Source organism: Ictalurus furcatus, chromosome 13 (assembly GCF_023375685.1).
Source record: "Ictalurus furcatus strain D&B chromosome 13, Billie_1.0, whole genome shotgun sequence".
Lineage (NCBI taxonomy): Eukaryota > Metazoa > Chordata > Actinopteri > Siluriformes > Ictaluridae > Ictalurus > Ictalurus furcatus.
In genome coordinates this window covers 10,692,014-10,712,642 of record NC_071267.1, presented here as the reverse complement: position 1 = coordinate 10,712,642, position 20,629 = coordinate 10,692,014, and the positions used below count along the sequence as shown (strand labels likewise).

The following is a 20,629-nucleotide window of genomic DNA, read 5'->3' as shown; positions in this document are numbered from 1 at the left end:
ACTCAAAATTACTCAACACCTTCTGACCAATCAGAATCAAAAATTCAGCAGCACTGTGGTATAGAAGTATGCATAAAATCTGGAGATTTTAAGATGTCGTTTTGGCCAGTGTTCTCACCTCAAAGCAATTGATGTACAAAGCATACAGTTCACTTTTATCGGTGCCATACAGAAGTTTGCTCTGTAGAATACTCATCAGGTGCTGTTCGAGGTATTCTCTCACCTCATCAAAGCTGAAAAAATATGTGACACATACATATTAACATGTTTATTTAGCAATATCTTCTCCATATATATCAGATTCCTCAAATTACACCATGATAAATCCACACAGAGAAGTGTTTTTGGTGAACCTATGTGACAAGCAGCTGGGGACCATATGATCACTGAGCATGAAGCATTCAGTAATTCATACCTATACGTACATACCTGTATTTGAGCAGGAGTTTAAGCACCATAGACCTTATAACAGGATTTCTATCCATACACTCGTTGAATGGTGACAGGGTTTTGGTGTGGATATAACTGTGCGCTGATAGAGAGGACCAAAAAAACATCATACTTCCATTCTCAGTATAGTACAATAAGGCATTGCATATCTTATTTTAAACTGTAAGTAGAAATGTATTGTACATATTCAGTACTGTGCAAAAGTTTTAGGCACCCTATTATTTTTAGTACAAACTTTGTTATAGATTTTTTTTTTAAATTTAATTTATTTTATATAAGTCAGTACAAAAAAACATTTTAGATTCCCAAACAGTTTTCTAGCACAAAATTAAATGTTTGTGTGTCATTAAATAAAGCAGCATATTACGTAAGAGACACTTTTCAGACAAAACACAATGAAGGCTGCTGGGTTTTGCTGCAAAAATAAGAAGCGAGTGTGACAGTCAAAGTCTCCAGAAGAACCGTGACTGGTTCTGCAAGATGCTCAATAAAACTTACAGCTCATTTCCTTATAAAACTGCACAAACTGTACCGGAGACTACTATTTTTATTTATTTATTTATTTTTTGTCACATCAAATATAGACTTTGTTGCATTTACTACTGTTTATTGCTCTTTACGGTATTTTTTTAAAATGTAGAAACATTTCATTTCATTATTTTGAAAGCATCTTTGCTCTGCAGCATTTCTTTGCATATGCCTAAAACGGTTGCAAAGTACTGTATATAAATGCGAGCAATGTAAGCAGTAAACACATTTAAAAGAGTCATCAAGTTAGCTTACCATGTGATAAGGAATCTGGCTTTGCCTCAACCATGAGGAAGGACAATAGGTGCAGAATGACAGCTCTGGATGGAGGGGAATTGTCCTTAAAACAAACTGTGGACACTACCTCTATAAAAAAGGCGTTGCACCGTTGTCTGAACTGGGCATTTAATTTGAGACACGTTCTGCAAAGTCATCATAAACAGATTATTACACACACATGAGTAATGGATTTGATGTTATTTGAGCACAAAAATGATTCAAACTAACTTATTTAAAACTAGTGTTGCATTAAGACATGAGTGTAGAAACAGGTAATACCCACCGAACATCCTCAGAGACTTTCTGCTCAAAGTCATCTGGCACAGGTTGGGTACACAGAGCACAGTACATCTGGCCTGGAATAAGCCACCTTCTGATACAAGGCTGGCAGAAGATATGATTGCATGGCAATTCTACTGGTTCTTGAGGTTCTACCCTACATACAGGGCACGTCTGGAGGCCAAACCTTAGTTGAACAATGATTTAATACATTAAAATTAGACTAAAAAAAAGAGACTAAAACTGACAGGTCAGAGGAGTATCGTTGGACGTCTTACTTGAATATGAGCTCACTTGCTCTTTCCTTGCAGGATCTGAGAATGTCAATCACAGCTAGAAAGGTTTTCTCCAATTTCATGTCGGAGCCTTTCTCAAGTACCTGTGACAAAAATGAGAAATGAAACCATAACCCAATGGTACTACATAACATGTATATACATTTATCTCAGGTGCGAAAACCTAAGAAATCTTATAGGTTACTTTTATCAGTGAGGAGGATCATTTCTATTATATAGTGAAATGTCTGATTTGATAGAGGTAATACAGTACTGTGCAAAGGTCTTCGCAAAAGAAATGCTGCAGCGCAAAGATGCCTTCAAAAGTAATGAAATGTAATGTTTTTACATTAAAAAAAATACTATAAACAGCTGTAAACAGTAATAAATGAAACAAAGTCAATATTTGGTGTGACGACCCTTTGCTTAAAAAAATTAAATTGTTGTCTCAGGTATAATTTGTGCAGTTTTATAAGGAAATTAGCTGGTAAATTTAACTGAGCATCTTACAGAACCAGACACAGTTTTTCTGTTGATTATCGCACTTGCTTGTTATTTTTGCAGCAAAACCCAGCAGCCTTCATTATTATATTGCACTAAAAAAATAGAGTGCCTAAAAAAAGATTTTTGTACAGTACTGTATATTGTGTTATAAAATGTGTATTTGATAGGTTGTACAGAATATCTTTGCATGTGCAAAACCAGATAAACAGCCATTGCCTGTACTGAAAATGTTTCCCATAATCTAGGGATTTAGCATAATTAAACTGTAAGTGTCAATACATCATCATATATGTTTCAGCCAGTCTGGGAGTTTAACAACACTTCTGTTGGTTCAACTAGAACATACAGAAAAAGATTTGAGTTTAAATCATATTTTGCAGTTATAAATATACAGTACTGCTATACTGTAATGTTTTGACACTATCACTTGAGAAATGAGTAAGAAAATGTTTCGCTGGGTATGTGTGTGCTCTGCTGATATAAAAGCAGTATGGATCCTCACCTTCCCTAGGTTTCGAGTGCACTCCATAACCAGTGGTTTTAGCCTCTCGTCTTCAGCCTCAATATCCAACAGGATGTGCTCCACAAACAGAGCCAGGGTGAAGATGCGTCTCCATCGATTTCTGGAACACAAATTATAAGTATAATAAGTATAAGCAGTGTATAAAGAAAATGGAAATATTTCTAATTGTACTACTTGCTATAAAGCACAATGATTTATTTTTTAAGCAACATTATTGTAGGAATAAGCTCATTTGATTTACTTTAATAATCTAATCTTCTGTTCACACAGACAGCACTGAGCTGAGGAAACTACTGAACTATGTAATGAATCATCATTATGATCATTATGATTATGAGTAGATGAAAAAATGATCATTGGAGAACAACGCAGCTGCAAACTGAAAGTAATTGACCGGTTGAAGCTTACTGGATATGCTTTGCCATTTCACGACTCCTCTCACCATACTGCTTTAGGGTCTGTTCTGAGCACACCACTTCAATAGGGACTTGAAGTTTCATCACTTGCTTCAGCCAGTCCCGGTTTAATTCCAGGTGCTGTAGGTGCTCCAGACAGGCAAGAACACAATACACATCTAAAACCTTTAAAAAAAAAAAAAGTATTGCATATATTTTAAAATGATAACTAATAAAGGAATTCTGTCCCACCAAATTTTAAATAAACACAGTATTATATAACATTATAAGGTCAACAGGAAACATAACACACAAAATTATCAGTTGGTACTGATACAGTTGTTATATGTTACTAATTAAAGAACTACTAAGTATCATCAACACAGTATCATCATACTGTAAATATATCATCTTTACTTTACTGTAATATATCATCATATCACAGTAAAGTATAAACCATAACAGAGGACCTAGTGAGAAACTGAAAGAAGATACTTAAAATGATAGTACCATCTCAGCTGTGTGCATCACATGTGGATTTCCCTGTAAGGACAGGACCACTTGAGGCAGGATGGATATCATCCTAGAGAAATTTTGCAGTCGTTTCTGGAACTCATGATAAGCGGTATGGATGAGTGGCAAGGAGAGCTCACTCTCCACTGAGCTGCTTCGCCTCCTGCACAGCTCATTCGCACAGCTCGTCATGGCAGCACACAGCAACTAGAACGGCCAAATCAACAATCAGTATAGAAACATGACGCTAGATAATATGAAAACAGTTTAACCTTACAAAATGTCTTCAGATACGAAACAAATAAACCAAAACACTGAGTTAGCTTACTTGTTGTTCACCAACAGTTGAAACTTTCATCGTTAAAACAACAAAATCTTGAAGATATCTGTGGAAAAATTCTTTCTGCATTTTTTTGTCCACCTTTTCGAAATATTCGCCCAGTACAGTCCTCTTGAAGACCTCCTCAAACTGCTTATGGGATTGATCTAAGGGGGGGAAAAAAGCTCTGTTTACAATATTGTTAATCATATTAACCATATTACTCACTGGCCATTTTATTAGGGACATGTACATTTTCTCATTCATGGAATTATCCAATCAGCCAAACAAGTAGCAGCAGCACAATGCATAAAGTCATGCATATACACATAGATTTGAAAATTAAAAAAAAAAAAAAGCCTGTGCTCACTGTAGCCTCAGATTCCTGTTCTTCGCTGACAGGAGTGTAACCCAACGTGGCCTAAACTATGCTGTTTTAGCCCATCCACCTCAAGGTGAACGTTCTGAGATGCTTTTCTGCTCACCATGGTAAAGAGTGATCATTTGATTTATGTTATCTTCTTGTCAGCTCGAACCAGTCTGACCTCTCTAATCAAGTAGGTGTTTCTGCTTGCAGAACTGCCACTCACTGGATGTTTTTTTGCTTTTTATTTCAAGTTTCTGTATAAACTCTAGAGACTCTTGTGTGTGTGAAAATCTCAGGAGATCAGTAGTTTCTGAAATACTCAAACCAGCCTGTCTGGCGTCAACAACTATGCCATTGTCAAAGTCACTGAGATCACATTTTCCCCATTCTGATGTTTGACATGGACATGCACTATAGCCCTTGACCTGTATCTGCATGATTTTATGCACTGTGCTTTCATTATTCAATAATATTCGAAATATGACAAGTATGAAAAGACAGTCACCCTCTTTCTGTAAGGTGTACTCCCAGAGGTCATCTAACAGATCTTTAATCCTCCAGCTAAAGGGCATAGTGGAGGACATAGTTCTTCCTGCTGACATATGGCTCTGGATCAGGATTGTCTGTGACTCGGAACTATGCACAAACAGTTAACTTTTTTAACGTAAATCCATGACAGTGATCACAAGCGGTACAGTACTGTTCCTGTAGTTAAATTAACATATGATTATACAATACAATAAATAATTAAGGTAACTCACATTTGCCCAGTTGAGATGTATGGTATATCCAGCAGTGCTTTGTTTTCAAATATGAGAAGCCACAGATTTTTTACTTCGTCCTCGCTGTTAGTGTCAAGCAGAAGGTCCAGATTGCAGTTACGGTCAATGACAGAAATCAGCTGTGCCAGGAAAGGAGTGACCACAGCCTGTACTCTACGCCACAGGGTGTGTCTGTCAACAAATATTCAGAACACAGTAAAAACATTCAAGTTAAAACAATACTGTACAATATATAAAAACATTTGCTCTTTATGTAAAATGTCACGTTCATAAAAACATAATTGTAATGCATAAAGGCTATGCAGTGTTTCTGCTTCACAATAGTGCTTACTTAAAAGTTCCTCCCTCTTGGAGAGCCTCGATATTTGACGCTTCTCTGGACACCCAGTGTTTGGGCATATCAGCATTGTCCTCACGTGTTTTCAACAAGAGATGAAGGCGCTTTTGCAATGTCTCCATGAACATAACTATTGTATAAGAGAAAACATTATTAAAATGATGAAATTCTTCACCAAAATGAGACAAAGCAGAGAACTGGATAGAAATCAGACAAACCTTTCAGTTTGTCGCTGTTCTCCAAAAGCGTAAGCAAGATGTCCACTCTTCTTGTACTAAGACTTCCTCCATCTTCAAAATCCCTTAGCATTCCCACAGAGCTCTGGATACAACTGCGCAGCAGTGCTGTTGTATCAAACACCTTCTCCACTGTCTAAAACACAGTTAGTGCTGATATAGCCTTGATTATAACTAATGAATACTATTTATTACAATCATGCTATACTTACCAAATCATCAGAATTTTCTTCTATAAGAAAAACAACAAAAACAGAAATTAAAGGTTTAGGAATCGGAAAAAAAAGAAAGAATGAAAGAAAGAAAGAAACTTTCATATTCAAATAATAATTCTGAAAGTTTATATGGAATAATACCAGGAGTTTCCACTGCAATGTCCTCAAAGAGCTCACAAATGGACACATTTCTCAGATTCTGGACATCTGATATAATCTCTTGAGAACTTCTGAGGTCATCAATGTGAACTGACATCCAATGCCCTATAAAAACCAAATACGAAAAAAGTGCTTGATTCTGTATGTATTATACAATACACTCATACAAGCATTCATATTTGTGTATGAATGCATATGATCATATTGTCTAGGTGGTGGATCATTCTTAGTACAACAATAACACAGAAGTTATAGTGTGTGCCACTGGTTCCAGTGTATTAGGAAGAACAATGATGTTGGGATTTCTTAACAATATGTTTTTGTTTTTATAGTAACAGCTCATTCACAAGGACTTGTATAACAGATAATCCATGTAATTTAAGATGAATAATAAACAGGTTAAAAACGTGTTGTTATTTAAGAAAAACGTATAATTGTTGATATGGTGAAGGAGACGTTTAAGGAGTCTCGGCTGTCAGTGCTTTATAACAGTCTGCACAGAGGACTTTGTGTTTTCTGGATTCTTAGTAACGTCAATTTGTTTTGTCTTATTAACTTTAAGGGGAAAGAAAAAAACAGAGGCTGGTGAGGGAACAACCGTTTATAGCTGCTATAGTGTAAGTAATAACAGACACTAACTGAACAACATGTCATTCTTTAATTAATAAAACAATGTAATCACTGGTAAATTGCTGTGGTGCAAGAGGAATTAAACACCTGGGCATATGATGGTATAGAAAAATGAGCAACTCTGGGGGATGCCACATCACATCACATCAACCCTGATAATTTTCCAAAAACAGCATGCACCATTGTGATTTATTCCTTACTTTAATCCTATTCTAGCCCTTCTTCAGAGCTCAGCTTGAGAGAACAGAACCACTGCTGACTGAATATTTTGATCAATAGTCTATTCTCATTGAGATGTTTAAAAAGCCATAACATCCATAAAGATGATATTACTAGGTCAGTGTCACTGCTGTGGTGAGAGTTAGCTGGTTAGCAGTGGCCCCTTTCCACTGATGGAGGAAGGAAGTTTGAAAAACTATGCATAGTAACAGATTAAATTCTAGCTCCACTCTGTACCAATGAGGTTAGATACATACGACGTACATAATAACGGGACAACTGAGTGAATGTTTCAACATAAATATTTCATATTAAAAATGAAGTAAAAAAAATGTACCTCCTTGAAATCCAGTGTAGAAGGTTCCACCCTCCATTCTTGGTAGTTTGATGATGAAATACAGAAACACCCTACATTCATCTATATGTTTTGATCGGATGATTTCATTCATGGAGGAGTACCTGCATAGAAACCCAGTAGTTGATTGCGATTAAACATTTTAATCACTCTGTGATCAGCAGTGATTTGTGAATGTCAGGAAATGTACAACACACCTGGCAGATGCAAGAAGATTTGCACTTGCTGAATCCTCCCCAAAATCCATTTGAACTAGAAGAATCTTATCTGCACACTGTGTGTCTAGGAACTGCCTGAAAAGACAATTTACAAACAAATTAAAGAACAAAATAAACCCTTTTCCCTCCTGTGTATATGACCATAGTGGATAATTTTATACGTAGTGAGTGGATAAGATAAATTACTGAGGGACAAATTTATACCTTATTTTTTTGAGGAAGGAAAATTCTGTCTCAAACTGTCGCAGTGACAGGTGATCAATGTTGGAAATCCCTGTTTTGTGCTTAAGTTGCTTAACATCTGCAGCTGTCAACAACCTTGAAAAAGTTGTAACCTTCACAAAGCACATAAAATAATAGTGAATAATCTACAGTAAAAACCCATTGAAGAATAAAATGAAATATATCATGGGGAAAAAAAGAGTTAAATCCTACCTCTGTAAAGATGTAATGGTTCCGATGCCCCTTTGGGATATGAGAGGCAATGAATTCTGCCAGAGAGTGGTGTTTCTGTTCCTTAAAGTATGTATTGAACAGTTGCTCTGTCTCTACATCTGGCAAATCAGTATACTCCAACCGTACCACAGAATCTGGGGTGGCACAATTTAGTAAGACATGCTTGGCTTCCATTAACAGTTTGTCTTGGATGTCTGCATCCTCAATGTCTTCCCTCAGTTTCTCCACTACTTGCAGTATCACAGAGGAACATGTATCTGAATGGTAACCAATGAAAACGTCTTGTGGCAAGTACTTGTGTGAACTGGAATGTTGATTTGCTGAATTCACAAAATGTCCGACCCAGCTCTGCAGTTGTTTGACAGCTTCTTTCTGACCACTCATTAGGACACTGTTGATGTCAAGGTAGTGTTTTTCAAGTCTGTTAATTAGTGGAATTGGGAATTGTTTGTAGACCACATCTTTCTCCTCAATGACAATAAGCCGGAAGTCTTCGTGCACTCTACACTTCACACGGTGTGTCCCAAGACCAAGATCAACGTATTTTTGACCACCCAGGAAAACATAGTACTGGTTTAATGCATCATACAGACTTTCATAAAGATTTTGAAGGTTTAAAAGCACAACAGTCTGGCCAGTTTCCATGCAGATCTTCACACGGTTGATATTCTTGCAGACTTGTGTGTACTCCTGATCTTTAGGAAAACTTGAACCAAAGATGATCTCTGGAAGATTGTTATCCATGAAGATATTTTGCTGAAGAATTTGAAGGCCTGCAAAGTTCTTGGTTAGTATAAGAAGGTAGCGACAGTCCTCATTCTGAGCTTTGCTAGTGATGTTTTGCCTTACCAAATCGAGAGTACTGAGGTCATCCAAGCAAGGTTTTATGTGAAGTGTTTTGGCAAAGATTTTCAGAGCATCCACATTATCCAAGCCACTGAAATTTCTCAACACTGCATGAACAATTTGCTCTGAAGAAAGATAAGAATCTCTGGAAAAAACATACAGCATCTTGATTAAGCTGTAGTAATCACGTAAGCCAAAAAATCCTTTACCTTGCATGCTGCAGATCTGCAGGTAGGCAACTGCCAAAGGGTGGAAAAGATGCTTGATGTTTTCCAGGACCACTGGTTGCAAAGAACAAATTCCTGTGGCTGTTTGAATGAGTTCATTCTGGTCTGGGTCGCCTCGGGAGACAAAGATTCCCCTATTCATTTTGGCTGGGTCCAAAGCCCAGTTTGAGATGCCAATAAACCCAACTTTTTTATGGGGTAGTGGGTCATCATCAATGCAACCTTCTTCCAACAAGGGGTGAAGGGTTTTTAGAGGCATTTTTGGGGAGTCTTCAGCTAGGCCTATCTCATCTAGCACAACAACAGAGACATACTCTTTCAGATTTTTCCCCTCTTGAAATCGTGCACACTGTTTAAATGTGTTAATAATTCCCTCTGCAGTTGAGTGAGGACTGCACTGGTAGGATGTTAGGTGAATCTGCTTCAATTTTCTGTACAGTTTAGAGTGTGCAGCTTGGCCTTGCATTGCGTCTGCCACTAAGGTCTTTGACAGAGACTTTGAGCTCCCAGGCTTACCAACTAAGAACAGTGGAATACGCAGTTCAATGCACACCACCATCATGAACACATTTTCTTTCAATGCCTTATTTTTAGCAATTGTACCACCTAGGGGTACATCATGTATTAGAAGATCCTGTATTTGAGTGATTTCTTGTGATACATTTTTGAGTTTGTTATAGCTTGGGAAAAATTTGCGGAGTTTTGTCCAAAATTCCTTTTTCTTTTCCAAGCATGCATGATAGCATACTGCCACTGCCATCAACAGAGCCCATTCAACAGGATCTTTGTCATCTAAAGAGATTGTTTCACTCTTTGATTGGTTTTGCTTCTTCTTCTGATTCAAGAACTCTTCCAATTCTTCAAAAAACATTTTGTAATTGGTGTAGAACCACTCAAATACTTGCATGCAGCGTTCAACATCTCTCAAACTGACGAAGCTACATTCGTCTTTTCTCTTCCTCATGTAGCACTGTGATGCAGATAGGACATCAGTCATCATCTTGATATAGTCTTTGTTGACTGACTTTTTTTCAACCACACTCTTAACAATTTGATGAATGTACATTTTTTCTGTGTTGTCATCAAGCTGCCCAAAGTCCCACACTAATGGAACCATACTTGGGGGCAATGCATGAACTCTGTATACCAGTTGACGGAGAGGAATAGAGCCCAGTTTATCCTGTGTCTGATTAGCTTTCACGATGTATCCCAACCCCGCTCCTTCCAACCTTTCAGTCATCTCATCTGAGTGTTTTCTGTAAGGATTGCAAGCAGCAATAACCTGTAGACCAGTTTGGGGTTGAAGTTTATTCCCTTGCACAGAATTGTCACAAAGCACTTCTTTCAGACAACTGATTGCTTCAGTGGTATTAGCTTCATCAAAGAAAATGACTGAATCAAGGTCATGTTTCTCTTTATTCAAGCATGCAATGGACTCAGCTTCTTGTACTTTGGTATAAATTACATCAGGAGTTGTGCCACCGTGAACCTTTACCAATTTCATATTTTCTGCTGGGTTTCCACTTCTTTGCAGCTCACACATAAATTTGATAAGTCTTGTCTTTCCACAACCAGTTTCTCCCATGATAATGACAGGAATGCCACATCTGAACCTCATGTGAATTGCCATCATCTTCAATATATTGTCCATAGTGAGCTGGTAGGTCTCATCAGGATCAGATGGCCATTTGACTCCAAGAACACTGCACAAGTGCTCAATCTTGTCACTTCTTGGTAAGTCATCAAAATTAATGTTGAAAGGGACCTTGTTATGCTGGAGACCAGTATACAGCTGTTTTGTCATAATGTTCTTCCTTATGACTCTGTTTGTTGATGGATCAAAGGCATCAACGCCATTCTCAGCATTTAACCTGAGGTGGAAACCAATGAAGGTCATGGACTCATGATCATCGTTGAAAAAGATGTATGGATGGGGCTCTGACTCCCATCTCTTCCTGATGTGAAATGGAGCCAGATCTTCTTCATTAGCATTAATTAGGCTTATATGTTGTCCTCCAAGACTTTGATCTGAAATGTTTAATGATGGTGTAGCAAAGTCTTTGGCCATTAAAATCATGAAGTCAACCACAAATTTTCTGAAACCTCTCAGAGTGTCTCCAACAATGTCCATGTTACAGAAAATTGATGTCTCACAATCTTGTAACTGAAGGTTAAGGAACCATGAAAAGTTTCTCAACTCTGCCCATGATGGATCAGCAATTCCACAGTAGAAAAACAACATCTGAAGACATTCTGTATGAGAACCTTCAACTCCACTGAAGGTGAAGTTGTCAAGGTTAATCCCCTCATGAAAGCGCTTCAAATACTGATAAGGCCTCTGATAAGCTTCACTTCTGAAATACTCATCATCCATAAGTGGATCGTCAATGTCAAAGCTAGGATCATCTGTTACTCTCATTTCTAGTTCCAAAACTTCTTTAGGTGGTCTGCATTGCACTTTGGGGAAAACTTCAGTGAAAGCTGTGTTTGAATCCTGTGAATGAAAATATCTTCATATCATATAGGTTCTCCTATTTCAAAACAAAGCACTGACATTTTTTTAAATATTAAAAATTACTGAGTAAAAAAAACTTACCATTCTTGCAACAGATCTTGAGAATTCAGTGGTGTGTTGTAACATCTCAATGACATACAAATGCTGGCTGCTACGTTTCCACATACGTCCTTCAGTGTCCATTAGATAACCAAGAACTAACAGTTTAAATAAAAACTCATGCAGTCCTTTTTGCACCTAAAAGTTCACAGCAATTAATACAAATGTACAGTGAAATATACTGCAACAGAACTTGCTGAGTTTCATCGAACTAAATTCTTACCACTGTCGCAACATCGAAATGAAAGATCACAAGCCCATTCTGGTTTGGTGTGTCAAGCAATGAATGAAGGATAGCACTTTCATCGATTATAGACTCAGTTAAGCGAATGCACTTCAGATACGAAGTTCCAGGTCTTTCAGATGCCTTGAGCTTTTCATAAAGCCTCTGAACATACAAGGATTTTCCTGAAATAATCAGAAACATTTTTGGATATATTTAATTTTATTACATTAAATGAAACATTAAATGAACATTAAATTAAACTAATGATGAAAGAAAAATTTTCCAAAAGAGTTTTCCATTACTTACCAACTCCTGCTCGTTTTGATGACACAATTCCAACAGATTGCCTGTCTTTGAATACAGTAGCAGCACTAGCCTGTTCTGCTGGCACTGTATAGTGTCTACAGAGATACATTTGGAGTCTCTGTAAGGATTCTCTTGGAATTATGTGCAGCTTGAACAAACTAAATGCAGAGGGGATGTAAGCATGTTCTTGTTCCAAGCTGCAAATAATCACAAGTTTGTAATCCTTTCTTGATCCAGAATGAAGTTTGTGAAACAACTGTTCCACAGCATAACTGACTTCATAACTCAAGAGATCAGCATATAGCAGGGTGTAGATCTTCTCGCCGATATTTGCGGTGGTGAGGCAACGTCTTAGAAAAAGTTCCACATGTTCATATGGAGTGGTTGAACTGCACAGTAGGACTTCATCATATGAAGGCAGTGGCGCATATTCGCTGGCAGAGTAAACACTGAGACAAGTCGGCAGGATTTCTTCTTTGGGGCAAACTATGAGATTGGGACGACCCTGCATCAGTCCCTTTGGCAACTCTCGTCTGATTTCATTTGGTTCTTCATCTGGATGTAAAGGCTTGAACTCTTCTTGGTCATCGTCCTCATAATCCCACTTCAAGTTATTGTTCAGCCTCTCGAGAAGTTTCCCTAAACCTGAGATGTCCAGTGTATCTGGTAGAAAAGTTTTCATGTCTGTTATATACTTATCCCAAATGAAATCTAATGTACCTAAACCAAAATCTTTGTCTGAGACATCTTGTACACTTATACTTAAGCCTTCCTCAGATATCAAAGCATCTGAATCTTGAAACACAAGGTTCCATGTTTTCCACACATTAGATGTAGAAGACTTGGGGTTGATAAATGAGAGCATCATCAATGCACACTCATCTAAGTCTTCATTTAAATGTTTCAAAGAGAGCTGTTCGCAAAGATAGACAATTTGCTCAGCAGTGTAATAATTAAGGTAGTAGTTCTTAGATCTCTGTTTTTCCATAAAGGTCCTCCAGTCACTTAGGTACCTTTCCATTTTCTGGCAAAGTTTTGGTAGTTGTTCAATGGCGTTACCATCTATTGCTATTTCTTCAAGAATACTACTCATATTAAAGTCTAGAATGATTCTGTCCTTGGTGAGATGATCAGAATTTACGGTGCAACAGTTGATTTTCGCTTCCCACTGCCTGAATAAAGGGTTTCCAGCAGAAAGAAGATCAAGAAATATCCCAGCTAGTCTCTGAACATGGTCAAACACCTTAGGGAAAAAAAGAACAAGTTTTATGGCACCAGAGTCAGCCAACAAGAAGCTCCTAAGTCTGTCAAAAAAGCAAACTTCTTCTACCTCAGATTTTTTTTTTTTTTTACCTCTGTGAAATGTTCAACCTCATTGTTTTGCTCCGCCTTCCCAGACATAAGCATGAGTTTGTTCTGGAGATCTCTAACATCTTCTAAAGAATAACAGCGAATCTCCTGTTCTTCTCCATGTCCCTCTGGGACATAAAGTTTGAGAGTGGTGTCCATGTTGATCTGTTGCAGAAAGAGTCAATTTTAAAAATGTATCTCCTAATGTAAATTAAATATTTATAATATTCTAAGTGAACAATGCATTTTATCAACACTTTCCTAAAAGAATAAAATGCAGCCTAATTAAAAACAATAAAAAAAAAATTATATTCACAAAGTAACAAATATACACCTTTTTTTGGTTTGGGGCAGTGATGGAATACACTCCTCTTTCATTTATGGCTTTGGCAAAAGAGAGGGAGGACAATTCCACTGAGCCATGACTCTCTTTCACTGACTTTAGCCAATCCAAGTGACGAGCAGTGTCTTTCTATTTACAGACAGTAGACAAAATACATACATTTCTATGAATCCAAACATTGTATATGATATCAGCAATACTATCAATTCTAGCCATAGTGACTGTCCCGTAAGCAAACAAACTTGTGACTTTGCCGCCTTTTAATCGTATTTACTAACTTTATCATGACTGTTAAATAATTATTATGTTTTTAATTTAAAAATACTTTCAATTCATATTGTGATGTACAAGTTTTCACATATATTCAGTAGCATGTAAATAACATTTATTAGCTCAAAACGTCAGATAAAACTTATAAATGCAAGGAAGGTCTTGATATATTATATACATAGGTAGACCACATATTTCCAATTACCTGTAAAAGTAACCTGTAAAAATTGATAACTTTCTTTACAACAATTGTTTACAAACTACTATATTGTGCATACCAGCTTTTTTGTGATGTCGCGGTCACTTTCCAGGGCTTTCCACAGTTTTTGCAGGGCTCTCTTAAAAGCATAAAAATCAGAATCAGCACTTAGCCCATAAAGCATGGAAGAGTATCCTTGCACGACATCGTGGAAACAGGCCACTCGATCGACATCCATAGCATTCTCTCCAGCAGAGATTGTTGCAAGATCAACAAAGACTTTAAGCTGACTGATATCTGTGAATATCAAAGAGTTATAAAAAATTAGTACTGATCTAAAATTATTTGATAATTGAGTGATCTAATATTATGTGAAATTATTTTAACAGAACCATTAGCAGTATGGAAGTAAATAGAAATCCCAGCTCGGATATCTGAGTTCAGATGTAGAAGGTGCACTTGCTGAACAGAAACCTTGACATGTTAAAGTAGATTTTTACTTTAACATCTCAAGGTTTCTGTTCAGCAAGTTTAAGGCTTAGACAGTAAAAATGAAAGCTAAATTCATATGCATTTAGTCATAAACTCCAATATCATAAACCAGGGTACAGACAACATATTCCATTTTGAGAACATAAATATAACTAAAACGACACAGTCTGTCATTACTCTCTGTTACAGTACAGTCTGTTAATACTAACCATACTAAATGTATAGGTTAAACCCCAGATTAAGAACTTACCTGGCAAGGCCTCTTTGACCCACTCAGCAAATTTTATTTTAAGGCCGAGTTCCTTAAGACACAGTCTGCGATCCTCTGTTATGTCTGCCAGTACATCTTTGGCACTTATTAAGTTGTCATCAATTTGATCTAAGCTTTCCTCCTTGAAGTCAGCCTTACTCTGAAAAACAGTCAATATTTTAATAATTATATCTTTAAATGTAAACTTATTAAGAGTATTTACATACTGTCCAGCATAAATGTTCTCAAATTATCATTGTATTTTACATTAATAACACACTTGCTTTGATAACTCACAACGTCAAGCAGTCTATTTAGTATGTCGAAGTTTCCCTCAGGGCATAGGTCTTTCTTGACATCCATGATTACTTGAGCTGATTCTACTGCTAAGTGTAGGCCATGGTATTGTTGGATTTGATGGATTCTATCCTTAATCCACCGCCTATTATCTTTAGGATTTATTTTGCACATGATTTCCAGATCTTTTCTAAGATCATCATATTTGCCCTTATAGACCTCAAAGACACTGTCGACCGTCTGGAAAGTTATAGAACCATCCTTCAAACTGGTGTAGATACTTTTATATTGAGTGTCGCAAGGCTTGAATATTTTTGCATAGATGAACTCTAGTGTGCATGGCTCCATATCTCTTATTGGCTCTGTTTCATCATCATCATCATCATCATCATCTTCATCATCTTGCTCAGTGTATGAGAGCGTTTTGGCTTTGTTCTCCCAGCACATAGAAAAGATGTAGCTGTCTTTCAAAGCATGCAGTCGCTTTGCCATTGTTCTAGTGAGATCGCACAGGTTGAAATATGTGACCAGTCCTGTCACTTCTGAAGAACTCTCATCAAGCTGATGAACTTCCATGAATTCGTCCAGGCACATCTGCTCCACATTATCTGTGTGTTTCTTTTCAAGGTCTGCAGTATCAACTGTGAAGTATTGAAGAATTTGGTTAAAGATTCCCACAGAAAAAAATCACATGCCTTCAAGCTATTACAATAATTTATTATTATTATTATTATTTTAAGCAGCGTGTGTAATTAAATCAAGCAGGCATGCGGGACAGGGAAGTTGTACGTAACACAAAGTAATGTTTCAAATATGAATCAAATGAATTACACATTTTGTATACCACAGTCCTGTTGAATGCTGAATTCTGATTGGTCAGATGGTATTGATTAATTTTCTATAACAGCAGGACTGGACAATAATTTATATTAACGTTTTCATTCTAATTCATTATTGTTTCTATAATAACTTACAGACGTATCTATAGAATAGCTGAATAGTACTTATTCAAGGACTTGTATATATTCTGTAAAGCTGCTTTGGGACAATGTCCATTGTTAAAAGTGCTATACAAATAAAACTGAATTGAATTGAATTGTACGGACCCTTGAATATTTGACTGTGACTCACTTGATGATTTCAATTTTGTTGAAATAAAAGCTTACATTTGTACCCAAACCTCAGCCTTCCTCTTTACAGTTGTTTCGATCAGTCTGTATTAAGAATAAGTGAGAATCTTATGTTATTTGTTGCACTATTTGGGTGTCTGTGCACTTTAATATTAATCCATGGTAGTGTAGAGGAAATGATTTGGGCTGGTTAAAGGAAGTGGGTTTAACTTGTGTTTGAAGTCTCATATTTCTCTTCCAATTTGTGTGTATACCTGATTAACAATTTGTCCCCTGTCCTCTGCATAATGTGCTGCTCTGTTCTGCTTGATTATTATTGCGATTTTTATGCTCTGGAATTACATCAAATATAAATAAACAAATACAATACCTTTGACATGATTTTGGAGTGTGTTGCACACATGTAGTAAGCATGCAATGAACTCTTTTTCATTGTAGATGTTCTCAACTTCTTCTTTCCTTCTTCTCAGCAGAGTTTTAACAGCTCTACTGTCTTTGCACCGACCATCATCACACAAAGAATCTGCAAGGAAGTGTAAATCCAGATTTCAATTCAATAAAGACATTAACTAAGATCTTGGAAGTTACATAGACAAGTGGGGTAAAATACATATACTGTATGAAGCTAAATAATTATTGTCTGGCAGGTTTGAGTGATTACCAATCTGTAGAAGCTCAGTGAACGCATCCTCTTGTTTCAGGATCTGATTCAGGATCTTTATTGTAATGTCTCCTTGGATAAATTTTTGTGCAACACAGCTGAATGCAGAGCCTGCCATGGCCATTAACTCCCTGGCTTTGTCTGACAGTTGATCAGTGAGTTTCCCATTTGCACCTGAAGAAAATCTCAATTTAAAATGCTGTACAATACGCTGACAAATAAGAGTTAAACTAGCAAAGTAGCAGCATGTATCATTATAAATTCACACCTTGTAGTTGAAAGATTTTGCTTGCTGTAGGCCATGTTAACAGATGTTGTACTACCAGCTCCTCTCCATCTTGATACTTTCCATCTTCAGTCTTTGGCCAAGCTTTGAGTACAATTGCAGATACCAGATTTCCAAATTTACTTAAGTCATGGCGGCTGAGTTTTTCAAACAAAATCCTCTCTGATCCACTCTGATTTATGGAAATAAGAATGACATTAAGCTCATATATTTGTATAGAGGAATGTTTTTCCTTAACTTTTAAAGGAATGGATATGATCAATACCTGACACACAGTGGTGACAGCCTCTAATGCACAGTTTTCAAAAGAGGGAGATAATGAAGGGAACTTGGAGTTCACTTTAGCTACTTCATTGCAGTAGATTTCAATCTGATGAATTGGGTGTTCCTAATGACAATAAAATAGCATGATGTGTGTAAACTTGTGGCATAGTGGATTCAGATTTTCTGCACATATCTGGCAAGTATTCAATTAAAACACCACAAAAACACCATATCATTTTCTTACCTGTTTCAGCTTTCCTTCAAACTGCGTTAAGAATGTTTTTCTCCATGCTGAGCAAAACTCCTTGTTAGCAAAACTCAGAGAAACCAGCTTACTCCACACCTAATTATCAATAAATCACAAGATGAAAACTATATTCTTGATTTGTCAGCATTTAAAAATTTGTGTGAAACGAATAATTCCTACCTCAACTTCATGAACATTACTGAATTTTGTGTAGCTGAATGAGTTGTCCAGTAAACGATTGGAGAAGGCGTTTCGGAGCCATTCTCTTACAGTTCTTTCTGCCTGCTCGAACATCTCTTTGCACTTCCCTCTCTGAGCCTCAGTTGATTTCTTTAAAACAACAACTTGTAATGGATTAAAGAGATAGCAGCCTGGCACTAAAGAGATTGGAATATAATCATTCCCCCACCCACACCACACCACCCTATGTAAAAAATAATAATAATAATAATAATAAAAAGAGGGGGGGCTATAAGCTGTGAGATGGTCAGGGTGCCAAGTGGGTTTCACATGTACAACCTAACAACCGTTAGTTAACACCACCATTTTTTAAATGCTTTTTGTTGTGTTATATGTATTTCATATATAGAACAATATATAAGTATCGGGTGAGTGCCTGAAGCAGCCTCTGAAGTAGCCTCTGACTGGGTATCATTTTAATAAGGACCATAAGTTTCACTTCTGCTTTGGTAGTTGATGAGGCTATTGAGCCGAGGGAACACACTAGTCTTTGAGCATGTCTTTATTTTGTTTTGTACAGTTTTCAGTCCCTTCTGTAAATAGTGAAAAGGAGGAACTTGGTTTCAAGAGTCTCACTGAGTCATGCATCAACTATACGCTTGGATTCAATAGCTTAAGTGGGCGTTTTGAACGATTGGAAGGAGCCACACTTACAAGTAGTGTTATTTGGCACAAGTGGCACAAATATGTATAAAGGCACAAGTGTAAACACTCAATGAAGAATTTAATTCTTTGTCTGCCTAGCAAAAACACCTTCTTGTGAATTTTCAGTGGACATACTGTGTACTTTGCTTGTATCTTTCTCATTTGTAAGTCGCTTTGGATAAAAGCGTCTGCTGAGTGAATAAATGTAAAATGTAATGTAAATGTACTAGGTTTGCGCTATATTGATTTTTCACTGATTGCGATTTCCTATTTTGAAATATTGTGATAAATGTTTTAAAACTACAGAACCAGTAGCAAAAAAAGACCGGAAAATGAGTGATTTCTGGTTAAAGGAAAGAAGGGGAATGCATAATAATATTACTAGCTGTGCAGTCAGGACCTGTGGCAATTTCCAAAAGTAAACTGAATGGTGTATTTAATTATTTATTTATATTTTCCCTCTCTTTCGGCTTGACTGAGCCATAGCAGATCACCTGTCTGCATATTTTGATTGTGGCAGAAGTTGGAAGGCCCTCCTTACACAGCCCTCCCCATTTTCCGGGCTTGGGACCAGCACTAGCACCAGACTGCACTAGCTTATGCAACTCTCCAGTGGCTGGGGTTGGTTCCCTGAACGGAAATCAAACCTGGGTTGCAGCGCACTTCATTGCTGGCCTACATAATCTTTTGTGATCACAATCTTGATCTTTTTTCTCTCTTTTTCCTCTTTGATTCTTTGGGTGCCATCCAATAAATATACTAACCTAATGTTAAATATATACTTGTCTAATGTTACTCAAGTCGAATGTATACTGTCATATCCCAGCCAGTTCTCCACCATGCCACCAGAGAGCAACCTCCTCTGAGTCTTTCCATTAACTGTTTGCATTGTATCTAACCCAGAAACAATTCCAAGTTTTTTTGCTCCAGACTGCTTGTGTATTAATGTGTCTAATTTCTTGATCTCTCACTTTTTGAATAATCCTTGACTAGTTTGGATTTTGTTGTTCTGTGCCTTACCTACGTATGGCCTGGAACTGTTATTTTTTTGTGTCTATTAATAAAATCCTGCACCGATATCCTCACTTTTTCCTGGAGTCTCTTTTGATACACACTGATGGATTTTATTTTGCATAAATTAACTTAAAACATTCTACAATTAACACTGCAGAAAGATAGGGAGCCCACATGAGCATCTCCATGCAAAATGATTAATTCCACTCAGTTTTACTTCCAAAGACAAAAACAAAACAAAAATTTGCAGGTTAGCAGATCAAAAAAGGAGAATCTCTCTGCACTTCACACACTTCACAATCTTCAACCCCTATCCTATACTACAATACCCATAATGCAGTGCACCTAGACAGTAACCTTTTTTGTCTAACACTAGTGTACTTCAAAGTTTTGCAAAGCTCAGACACAAAATGTGTAATGTTGGTATGTCCAGTAATGTAATATAATATAAATGGCAATAAACATCACTGGATATCATGCCAATGTAAGGTCATGTAGGGACGATAATATTGTTACATTGCACAAGCATATTGTGTACCCTATTACATATAAACACAAATGTAATCTCAAAAAGTACCAAACTGTCACATGAGCTAACACATCAGTTACCACAATATGAATGTGTACACACTACACTTGGGGCTGTGGAGTGATAAGAATACAACAGCTTAAAGAATGTAGTT

At 36.9% G+C, this 20,629-nt stretch overlaps 1 protein-coding gene across 1 annotated transcript in view; it reads right to left on the bottom strand.

The window, feature by feature from the left end:
• LOC128616714 (E3 ubiquitin-protein ligase rnf213-alpha) overlaps positions 1–20,629 on the bottom strand; it is a 43,930-nt gene that overhangs the window by 8,841 nt on the left and 14,460 nt on the right. The window contains exons 13-45 of the mRNA XM_053639478.1: positions 18,228–18,377; positions 18,045–18,143; positions 17,802–17,924; positions 17,519–17,708; positions 17,251–17,424; positions 16,960–17,112; positions 15,460–16,100; positions 15,163–15,322; positions 14,500–14,717; positions 13,943–14,080; positions 13,612–13,773; positions 12,259–13,501; positions 11,950–12,134; positions 11,709–11,864; positions 8,019–11,606; positions 7,788–7,918; positions 7,563–7,658; positions 7,348–7,469; positions 6,144–6,266; positions 6,000–6,019; positions 5,770–5,923; positions 5,546–5,681; positions 5,194–5,385; positions 4,938–5,068; positions 4,075–4,232; positions 3,744–3,953; positions 3,247–3,419; positions 2,818–2,938; positions 1,815–1,915; positions 1,541–1,723; positions 1,234–1,400; positions 430–532; positions 119–233 (exon numbers count right to left, since the gene is read on the bottom strand). Of these exons, the coding sequence (XP_053495453.1) occupies positions 119–233; positions 430–532; positions 1,234–1,400; positions 1,541–1,723; positions 1,815–1,915; positions 2,818–2,938; positions 3,247–3,419; positions 3,744–3,953; positions 4,075–4,232; positions 4,938–5,068; positions 5,194–5,385; positions 5,546–5,681; positions 5,770–5,923; positions 6,000–6,019; positions 6,144–6,266; positions 7,348–7,469; positions 7,563–7,658; positions 7,788–7,918; positions 8,019–11,606; positions 11,709–11,864; positions 11,950–12,134; positions 12,259–13,501; positions 13,612–13,773; positions 13,943–14,080; positions 14,500–14,717; positions 15,163–15,322; positions 15,460–16,100; positions 16,960–17,112; positions 17,251–17,424; positions 17,519–17,708; positions 17,802–17,924; positions 18,045–18,143; positions 18,228–18,377 (9,816 nt within the window). The remainder of the gene's footprint in view (positions 1–118; positions 234–429; positions 533–1,233; positions 1,401–1,540; positions 1,724–1,814; positions 1,916–2,817; positions 2,939–3,246; positions 3,420–3,743; positions 3,954–4,074; positions 4,233–4,937; positions 5,069–5,193; positions 5,386–5,545; positions 5,682–5,769; positions 5,924–5,999; positions 6,020–6,143; positions 6,267–7,347; positions 7,470–7,562; positions 7,659–7,787; positions 7,919–8,018; positions 11,607–11,708; positions 11,865–11,949; positions 12,135–12,258; positions 13,502–13,611; positions 13,774–13,942; positions 14,081–14,499; positions 14,718–15,162; positions 15,323–15,459; positions 16,101–16,959; positions 17,113–17,250; positions 17,425–17,518; positions 17,709–17,801; positions 17,925–18,044; positions 18,144–18,227; positions 18,378–20,629) is intronic.